General features: G+C 56.3%; 1 protein-coding gene across 2 annotated transcripts in view; it reads right to left on the bottom strand.

Moving 5' to 3' along the window:
* Window positions 1–2008: 2008 nt before the first annotated feature.
* EPHA2 (EPH receptor A2) overlaps window positions 2009–10540 on the bottom strand; it is a 31335-nt gene continuing 22803 nt past the window's right edge. Inside the window, exons 11-16 of one of the 2 annotated variants that reach the window (XM_023193537.2) lie at window positions 10039–10100; window positions 9727–9936; window positions 9384–9533; window positions 7880–8073; window positions 7087–7242; window positions 2009–3003 (exon numbers count right to left, since the gene is read on the bottom strand). In XM_023193537.2, coding sequence (XP_023049305.1) covers window positions 2898–3003; window positions 7087–7242; window positions 7880–8073; window positions 9384–9533; window positions 9727–9936; window positions 10039–10100 — 878 coding nt within the window. In that variant the 3' untranslated portion in view covers window positions 2009–2897. The remainder of the gene's footprint in view (window positions 3004–7086; window positions 7243–7879; window positions 8074–9383; window positions 9534–9726; window positions 9937–10038; window positions 10101–10540) is intronic. The other variant, XM_023193536.2, reaches the window with a different exon arrangement.

Below are 10540 nucleotides of genomic sequence, written 5' to 3'. Positions count from 1 at the left end.
TAGCCCAGATTGCTGTGGGTTTGCAAGCTGCAGGCTTACTCCCTGCTGGGCCAACAGCTTTGTCAGTGGTAGTGATAGTAGCCATAGCCCAGCCACAAAGCTACTGTGGCCACTTGGGTCAGGCACCAGGAAGGCCTGACTCAGCCATCATGCCCAGTACACTCAGGTGGCCCAACACCAATGGGAGGAAGGCCCAGCCAGGTGCTCCCTGCACTCCCATGGCTCACCCAACCCCAGCCACACCTGACAAAGGCGGTCAGATGTCTCATGAATGCCCAGTGGGCCAGGACCCAGAGGGAGGCAGCTCTCATGCAGCAGCAGGGGTCAGGGCAAAGCGTGCCAGCCTTGAGACCCCAGGGCAGGCCGAACACCCTCCCGACTTCGCCAGCACCTCTCCTGTGTCTCCCCAAAGCTCCAGGCTGAGAGTCAGGAGCTCTGGGTCCCAGACCTGCCTCTCCCAGTGACAAAAATCATGCCACTCCCTGCTTGAAACCTTCAGTGACTCCTTATTGCTCTCAGCTTGAAATCCCCACTCCTGGGCCTGCTTTACAAGGCCCTAGAGACCTCTCCAGCACCTCACGTCATGCCTTAATAACACCAAATTGCTTGTGGTTCCCTTGCACAACCATGCGGTTTCACGCCCCCGCGCCTCACTCTGCATCACCCTCCCTTGGCTTCACTGGTTAACTCCTAGTAGTCCCTGAGGTCTCAGCTCTGGGACCACCTCCTCCAGGAAGTCTTCCTCCTGGGCTTCAGCTCATCTCTGTTCCCTGGTTACGTTCCTGGTGACCTGTGTCTGACACCTTCCTAACTAACCCCCGGTATGAATGACCTCTGACATGCAGGGCTGCAACCCGGTAGAGTGGAGAAGGCTCAGGTTTGACATTAGGACACTGGTGCCGGGCACAGTGGCTCACACCTGTAATCTTACCACTTTGGGAGGCAGAGGTGGGCAGATCACAAGGTCAAGAGATCGAGACCATCCTGGCCAACGCGGTGAAACCCCATCTCTACTAAAAATACAAAAATTAGCTGGGTGTGGTGGCGTGCGCCTATAGTTCCAGCTACTTAGGAGGCTGAGGCAGGAGAATCGGTTGAACCCGGGAGGCAGAGGTTGCAGCGAGCCAAGATCGCGCTACTGCACTCCAGCCTGGCGACAGAGTGAGACTCAAAAACAAAAAAGAAAAAAAAAAAAAGAAATTCGGGCCGGGCGAGGTGGCCGGCGCCTGTAATCCCAGCTACTCGGGAGGCTGAGGCAGGAGAATGGCGTAAACCTGGGAGGCAGAGCTTGCGGTGAGCTGAGATCCGGCCACTGCACTCCAGCCTGGGCGACAGAGCGAGACTCCGTCTCAAAAAAAAAAAAAAAAATTAGAACTCTGACTTTTCTTGAGACTGCTGTGTGACTTTGGGCAAGTCGCTGCGTGTCTCTGAGACTCCATTTCCTCATCTAAGAGAAAAGCATCCCACTGAAATTTCTGACCCTGCTTTCAATTCTGGCCTCTGCCCCTAACTTGCTGTGTGGCCTTGAGAAAGTCCAGTTGCTGGGCTCCAGCTTGATTTTCCTTTTCTGTAAAATGGGGCCGCCCACAAAACTCATAACAACGTGTTGAGGTTCCAACAAGCCGAAACCTGTGAAAAGCTTGTGTAAACCTCAGAGCCCTACGTGGATGGTTGAAGGATCTATTTCGACAGCTCCGGGGAGCCGTGGGAGGGAAGCTGATGGCGGCTCTTGCTTTCTCCTACCTCCCAACCCTCCAGAAGACTCTGAGCAGCCTGGAGATCAAAGGTGATTGGGGCCTGCTGGCATGGAGGCCGGGCTCAGCAGAACCGGCCTCCTGGACCCCTGCCCACCTCCCACCCACCCCTACTCCCAGGGTTAAGTGATGTGTCTGCCTTGTGCACGAATCTCTGTTTAAACACTCGGTGTTTGGGGGGAACCCTCACCTCCTCAACTCCCACCCAGGAAGCTCTGAGACCCCACTGCTTTTCCCAAGACTGAGTGCCAAGATCAGTTTGAATCATCTGCAACTTTATTCCAGAGCAGAAATAAGTCATTTTCTAACAATAAATATAAAAAAAATAATAAATTAAGATTCGAAAAAAATTTTCAACAAAACAAAATCATGAACACTGACAGAATAGAACCTGCTATCTACAGGGATGAGAGATGGGGCCGACTGGGGCATGGGCAGGACGCTCCTGCAGCACCGGCCCCCGGGTCCCCAGCTCAGGAATGTTTGACACAGGCCACCCTCTGTCCCCAGCCCTGACGGGAGCCCCTGCCACACACATTCTCTCCACAAAGTACAAAATATATATTTAAAAACCTCAACACAACCAAGCATCTTGCAAAGGCCCAGGAAAGCAAGGGTTTGGCCAGTCAGGGATGAGCACGGGGCCCGAGTGTCTAAAGAAGGCACTAGAGGGATGGGGACCGCTTTGGGTCTCGCCCAGTCAAGTTCACGGTCTGCCCTCTTAGTGTAAGGAAATGGGGCTTGAGGTACCCTGTTCACTTGGCACTGGGCCAAGCCCCCCATCTCCTGAGATGGCCTCATGTGGGAGAAGAGGAAGGGGAGGTTGGCTTGTGAATGTCATCCATGTCTGTCCGAAGGCCGTGACGGGGCTCCTGCTCCAGGGATGCTGGGGCATGGCGGTGCCTGCTAAGTGCTCTGCTGTGTGTTCCTCGTAGGGAAAGAGGGCCCAGCCCAGCATCCCCAGTCATCTCCTCAGTTCAGGCCACGGTGTCATCCGAGACCCCTCAGCAGAAGTTGCAGGGGGTATCAGTAGGAAAGAACTAGAAATAAATAAGGTCCCCAGTGGCCCAGCATGGCACAGCAGGAGGCCACTCTGTGTTTTCAAGTATTCTTGGCCGATGGGGCTCCACGCCCTGTCGAGGCTCAGATGGGGATCCCCACCGTGTTCACCTGGTCCTTGAGTCCCAGCAGGCTGTAGGCGATGCGCTTCTGGTGGCCGGGCAGTCGCACCCCAATCCTCTTGATGTCGCTGTGGGCCCGGAGGGAGAGAGGGAGAGTTAGGGGCTAGAGCAGGGGAGGGGGCCAGGCTGGACAGGGACAGGACTGGGTGGGTGGCAGGGGAGGGGAGTGGAGGGAAGCAGAGGAGGAGGGTAGAGAGGGGGCCTTGGGGACCTGTAGGGCAAGAGAGCTCTGGTTAGGTAGGCTTGGGAGAAGGAGTCACAGCCTAGAAGCTTGCCACGGTGGCCCACCATCAACAAAGTTAGGAAAATGACAGAAGCCTCAACTCTGTACGATGCTTTAAAAAATAAAAATAAATCAAATCTTCTGAATTATCTGTGAGGCAGGTGCTCTTTTCATCCCCATTTTGCAGATTAAAGAACTGAGGTCAGAGAGGTGAAGTGACTTGCCCGAGGTCACACAGTTAGGAGGTGGAAGAGCTGGGAATCAAACCAGCTGTGAACCAATGCCTCCCCTCCCCTCAACCCCAGTCTGTCCCCAGTGCCCCCAGCTCAGGCCTCCTTCCCAGGAACTCTCTAGGGATGTCGCTCAAAGCCTCTCTGCCCAAGGTCTCTTCCCACCCGCTGCCTCATTTTTCCCTCACTCCTTCCAAGTTCCCACTGCTGGTCATGAAGGAAGGACTCGGGAAATACTCAAAGGGTTCAACTCTGCGAGTCTCCATGGGTGAAGCTTGCAGGTCACCAGATCCAGTGACTAGGAAGACGTCTTCCCTTGGGGGGACCTCAGTCTCCTCCCGTGTAAAATGGGAGCTACTGTCCATCTGGAGGGCGAGGCCTCAACACCAGCGGCCGAAGGGGAAGGCAGCATCAGTTCCAGATGGACAGATGTGCCCAGGAGCCCACAGCCCTGCTTTCCCACCCCCACAGGGCACACACTCTCCTGGGCCCCCCTTCCATGCCCCTCCGTCTCCTCATGAAATCACTTATGCTCCCAGGAACCTGTGAGGAGGGCATCTAGTACTCACTTTGGGAGTTTTCTCCTCCACTGTCCTCACCCACTAGCCCAAACCCATGAAAACACCCAGGTTTTTACGGGCCATCTTTTGGCTGTAAAGGGAGCTAATCATATGATGCAAGATCCTAGCTGCGGTTCTGCAGACATGACTTTCCCACAGGCTCCGGGAGCCCCGGGACAGGTGTAGAGCAGGGAAGGGCAGACCTAGGTGAGTGGGGGTGGGGGGAGGTCTCCGGGACCTCCAGCAGAGGCTGGTGCTCCCTCAGCAGCAGGAAGGCTGGGACATTTGGGACATTTGGGAGAACTTCCTATGCTACCTGCACGGGACATTTCTAACCTATATAGTTGGAGGTGCTGAAAAAGCAGCATTTTCCCACACACTTGAAGGTCTTGAATTATGGCCCCTGGACAAGCGCTCAGACCACGGAGAAGGAGACAGGACCCTGGCCCGACCCCAGATTTGCAGTTCCGCAGGTGGAGCAGGGAGTCTGCATTTGGTTGAATCCCAGAAGAAACCTGACATCCGGTTTAAGAACCAGTGGGTTGAAGCTCCAGGAGGACAAGTGCTGCAACCTCGTCATCTGGGCCCATCACCCTCACAGCCCCTGCTCCCGCTCCCACCCCTGCCCAGGGTCCAGGATAGACCTGGCACACAGTAGGTCCCCAGGGAGTGTCTGCTGCATGAATGAATGAGCGAATGAATGCTTTAGCAGAGATTGGGCCGTTGCTGGGCCACCTCTGGTCCCTCTTGCAAACAGCAGTGGTTAATCTCACAGGACGGGAACACAGTTTGCTCCTGAAGCCCTGTGTAGAAAACTCCAAGGCCATATACTCGGTGAGTTCCTGCTGTGTTCTGGCCCTGGGTGCAGGGAGACGGGAGTGAGAAATGGCTCCTGGAGCCTCACATGTCAGATCATTCATTCATTCAGCAAGCATTCCTTCAGTGCCAAGCCTATGCCAAGGACACTGGAGACCCTAAGATCTACAACCCGTGCCCTCGACCCCCACACAGGATGCGGATGCTGCAGTCCCAGCTCTAGACAGAGCCTAGGATTGGGCTATTTTTCCGGGGTGCAACATCCACCCCTTTCATCAGCTGCTCACAAAACATCTGGGACCACTAGTCTAGCTAGAAACCCAACTGACTCCAAAATAGCACAAATGGAGAAGAGACAGTGGCTGTGGGACCCCAGGGGAACAGGCAGCTGGTCCCCTGGGAGGGACTCAAGGAGGCAGGAGGTTCAGAAGGGGAGGGGGTGGGACACTGAAGCCTAAATCCTGATCCCAGTGGGAAAGGCACACATTCCCTTGCAACCAGCTCGAAGCCTCCCATTGGAACCCATGGCGTGTGTAGACCCAGGCTTCAGGTTTTAAAAAGTCCTTTGAGATCCCCATTTATTTGGAAAGAGGCAAAGGAGAAGGAGGAGGCCTGCAGGTCCCAGCTCTGAGCACCAGCGGCTGGTGGGGGGGGGAGAGCGAATGACTTCCTGCCTTTATCCAGGCCCTTTCACAACAACGCACACTGCAGCACTCACACACACACAGCCTCCATCCATCCAAGACCGCCCCATCCCTGCTCGTGGGAAAGGAATTGGCGAGGAGCACCCCGAGCTATTTAGGGAAGCCTCTAAGAACATGTGTTTCCTATAAGCACTTCTCCTTGCCCTCAGCTCTGGTCACCAGAAGAGAGGCTGTGTTGTCCTTGGTGGGAGCCCCTGGAGGGGCAGTGGCTGTTCCCAGGGAAAAGGAGAAAAGGAGAAGGCATTTGCACAGCACTAGGGGAGGAAAGCAAGGGAGTGGAGGAAAAGAGGAGAGCAACAAGGATTTAGCGCCTACTGTATACCAGACGTGTCATCTGCATTGCACCCATGCAATCCCATCACACTCGATCAAGGTCACCCACTAGGAAGTGGCAGATGCGGGACTTGAACCCAGGCATGTGTGCAGAGCCCAAGCCTGTGGCCCTGCTGCGCTGGCCGGCAGCAAAACATATCCTGTGATCCATCTCCCCTCCCTACGTCTCCCTGCCTCCCTCTGGTCAGCTCTGTCCCTGCCTGCTTCCCATCACGGACTGTCCCCTGAGAGGGACTGTGGCCTTGGCTAGCAGGTTGGAAGCCCAGCTGAGCAGTTTCCAAAGGCCCTAGAGAATGTTCATGAACAGGCTCAAATCCCAGAACTTCTGTGACCCAGAACCATGGGAGGCCCAGGTCATCCCATCCATACAGTTCCCAAAACCTCCCAGCCTCGGGGTCTGCTCCCGCCATGACCTTGGGCCATGCACAAGCTGGGTTGTTGAAACCCGCCACTATTTTTAGAGGCACAAAAGGCTAAGAGGATAGTGTCTTCCCCCTCCTGGGACAGGAGGAGGTGTCTGTGCCAAGGCCATGCCGGGAAAAGTCTCAGTGCTGGGGCTGGGAAGGAGAGAAGAGCTCCCATGGGGCAGCTCGACAAAGGGCCAAACCCAGGGCCAGCAGGGAGTAAGTGGCACTTCTCACCAGCTGGGACTGTAGGCTGAGAGCCAACCAAATGGAGAGAGGTGCCAGGGGTAGGCCAGGGGTTCAACTCTCCCCTGGGCAGCAAGCAGGGCATCTTGGAAAAGACTGCCCCAAGCTGGCTATGTGACCTCAGGCAAGCCGGTAACGTCTCAGCCTGTTTGTCTACCAACGACCTCTCTGATCCCTGTGCTCTGGGACCCCGACTGACTGGGGCTGGAATCCTGCTCTGCCCCTAGTGGCTGTGGGACCCTGGGCGGGTCACTGCACTTCTCTGCATCTGTTTCTCACCTGCACCTGTTTCTCACCTGTTAACAGGACTCACCCTACCGGTTTGTCATTCAAAATGCTCAAGCAGAGACGGCACACAGCCCTCAGTAAACAGTAGCTACCATTATGATTACGGTTACTATTATTTCCCCACTCTGGTAAAGGATGCAGGAAGAGGAGGGAGCTGAGAGTGGGCGCCCAGAACTGCCAGCTGCTGGCGGAGTTCTGCCCTTGCCTTCCAAGGAGCCTCTTACCAGAAGAGTAAGAACAAAGAGAGGAGCGTTGAGGGGCAGGGAAGAGGGTTGGGGGGCGCGGAGGCAGCCTCTGGAGTGGGAGGCGGCAGGGGTGGTGGGGGAACAGGAAGGGGCCTGACTCACTCGTTGGTCATCTGCACCACCTTCTCGATGGCAGTGTAGCCGGCCGCCATGAAGTGCTCCGTATACTGCTGCATCTTGATGGACTCCAGCCACTCGGACACCGTGCGGAAGGGCACCCCCTCCGAGCCACTCGTGCTGGGGAGCCGGATAGACACCCTGCAACCGGAAGCACTGCAGGTGAGGGGCTGCAGCACCCAGTCCACCCTGGGCCCCGCGCCTGCTGCTCCCTAACCTGGATGATTGACTCAGCTGCCCCGTGCCTCGGTTTCCTTATCTGGGCAACGGGGAAGCCCAGTCAGGTAGGGTTCAATGAGACCTCCCGGCACGTTGGGAGCGCTCAGCCTCTGTAACTACTGCTGCCCCTCCACTCCTACTAACAGGACCACCACCAATAACTACCAGATCATAAAACGCTACGAGCAGAGATTCCGGATCCCGAGGTCACGATCCCAGCCTGACCACTTCCAGCCATGTAAGATATTCAATCACCCTGTGTCTCGGTTTCCTCTTCTACAAAATGAGGATAATTTTGTAGAAGAGGACTCATCTCCTACATTGTTTAAATGAATGAAAACATATTAACTGCTCACACAGTGCCCTGCACCCGCAACATAAGCTGGCTGCTTCTTTTAGGATTTCCTGGGTCATCGTGTCCAGTCTAAGTCAAGTCCACACATAACCTCTGAGCCCCCAGCACCCCTCAACTTCCCCTGGGTGGCCACTCTACTGAAGCGGTTCAGGAGTCTGCAGAAGGGAAATTGGGGTCATCATGGGCAGAGGGCACATAACTCACCGGGGGTCGAAGTCAGCCAGGGTCTTGAGGGAGTCAGGGGCACGGATGAGCTTGTCTAGGATGCTGACAATGTCAGCAAACTTGGGGCGGCGGGCACGCTCCTGCTGCCAGCACTGCATCATGAGCTGGTAGATGGCGGAGGGGCAGTCCATGGGCGTGGGGAGCCGGAAGCCATCATTGATTGCTTTCATCACCTGGCGGGGCATGAAGGTCAGGGGCGTTGTTGCAGAAAGCCACTGAAACCCTATACAGCCTCCAGCCTACAGAAGTGGGCAGGGGAGGGAAGGGAAACAGGAACATCCCAGAAACAGACAGGAAGGGTCTTTCTTGAGCTGACACCCAACCTTCAGAGCTGCCCAAAGGGCAAATGCCTAAGAGGCTGTGGCCAGAGTTCACTGGAAGGGACTTTTTTTTTTTTTTGACTGAGACAGGGTCTCAGTCTGTCACCCAGGCTAGAGTGCAATGGCACTATCAAACCTCACAGCAGCCTCAGCCTCCTGGGCTCAAGTGATCCTCCCACCTCCGCCTCCTGAGTAGCTAAGACTACAGGCACGTGCCACCACGCTTGGCTAATTTTTAAATTTTTTGTACAGATGGGGTTTCATCATGTTGTCCAGAATGGTCTCGAATTCCTGAGCTCAAGTGATCCACCTGCCTCGCCCTCCCAAAGTGCTAGGATTACAGGCATGTGCCATGGCTCCCAGCTAGAAGAAGGGACCCTGCTCCCTCATAGGGCACCAGGTAGCAGCCACATTGTGTGCCCTCAGCCCAGCCTCCCTCCCATCTCTCTTCTCCTCCTTCTCTTCATCTGGCTGCCTCATAGTGCCCTTGGTCTTGGCAGAGACGTGACCTCTTCTGAGAGGCCTCCCAGGTCACCAGGCTGAGTAAGGCACCAAGCACAGACACACACACACACATGCATGCACGCACATGTGCACACACATGGATGCACACACATGCATGGACACACGGATACACATGCACACCCCACTCCTTGTTTCATCTCTGCACTCTCTGAACCAGCTCCTGGAACCCAGCACAAGGCCTGGCACGCAGTAGATCCTCAAGAAATATTTACGGGGCTGGGTGCGGTGGCTTACGCCTGTAATCCCAGCACTTTGGGAGGCGGAGGTGGGTGGATCACCTGAGGTGAGGAGATAGAGACCAGCCTGGCCAACATAGTGAAACTCCATCTCTACTAAAAATACAAAATTTAGCTGGGTGTGGTGGCGCATGCCTGTAATCCCAGCTATCGGGAGGCTGAGGCAGGAGAATTGCTTGAACCTGGGAGGTGGAGGTTGCAGTGAGCCGAGATCAAGCGATTGCACTCCGGCCTGGGTGACACGAGCAAAACTCTGTCTCCAAAAAAAAAAAGAAAGAAACATTTATGGAGCAAACCTAAGAAGGTTTGTCTAAACTCTCCTCTGCCCAGCCCCTGGAGTTTGAGATGAGTAAAGGCTTGAGTTCAGGTCCAGGCAGGTCTGAGGAGGGCAAGGGCACCCACCTCATGGTTGGACAGCTCCCAGTAGGGCCGCTCGCCATAGGTCATCACCTCCCACATGACAATGCCAAAGCTCCACACGTCGCTGGCAGAGGTGAACTTGCGGTAGGAAATGGCCTCCGGAGCCGTCCAGCGGATCGGGATCTTGCCCCCCTGCAGGGAACCCAGGCCTAGTCACCATTATCCCCTCTGGCTGGCCCCAGGACCATTGCAACCAGGCCCCACACCCCTCCCTGGACTCCTACAGGTGTTCCACCTCCTGAAGCCCATGCCCAGGCATGCAGGCGAGAGGACACCAGGCAGGGTGAAGGCTGCTTCTCCCTTGAGGTCCACTTCCCCAACTCACACTGGTGGTGTAGGTGGCCTCGGGGTCGTCCTCCAGCACGCGGGACAGGCCAAAGTCAGACACCTTGCAGACCAGGTTGCTGTTGACGAGGATGTTGCGGGCAGCCAGGTCACGGTGCACATAGTTCATGTTGGCCAGGTACTTCATGCCTGCTGCGATCCCCCGCAGCATGCCCACCAGCTGCAGCACGCTGAACTCGCCATCCTTCTCCTGCCGGAGCATAGGCACTCGGCTACAGGCCAGCCCTGAACCTGCCAGGCCAGCCCCAGGCCCCATGGCCAGGCATGCCCGCCCCACAACCCACATCCTTACCCGAAGGAACTTGTCCAGGGCCCCGTTCTCCATGAACTCAGTGATGATCATCATGGGCTTGTCTGTGGAGGGGGCACAGGTGAGAGGTAAGTGGGCCCGGGCGTGTGGGAGAGGTGGGCACAGTTGAGAAGTCAGTGGGCCCGGGCGTGTGGGAGAGGTGGGCACAGGTGAGAGGTAAGTGGGCCCAGGCGTGTGGGAGAGGTGGGTACAGGCAAGAGGTAAGTGCGCCCGGGTGTGTGGGAGAGGTGGACACAGGTATGGGGCAAGGTGGGCACAGGTGTAGGAGAGGTGGGCACAGGTGTGGGGAGAGGTGGGAACAGGTGTGGGGAAGGGTGGGTACAGGTATGGGGAGAGGAGGGCACAGGTGTGGGGAAAGATGAACATGGGTGGAGGAGTGGGCACAGGTATGGGGAGAGGTAGGCACAGGTGTTGGGGAGGAGGTGGGTGCAGGTATCAGGGACAGGTGGGCACAGGTGTAGAGGAGGTGGGTGCAGGTATGGGG

Source organism: Piliocolobus tephrosceles, chromosome 1, assembly GCF_002776525.5.
Source record: "Piliocolobus tephrosceles isolate RC106 chromosome 1, ASM277652v3, whole genome shotgun sequence".
Taxonomy (NCBI): Eukaryota; Metazoa; Chordata; class Mammalia; order Primates; family Cercopithecidae; genus Piliocolobus; species Piliocolobus tephrosceles.
This window is presented reverse-complemented; position numbering and strand designations above follow the sequence as displayed.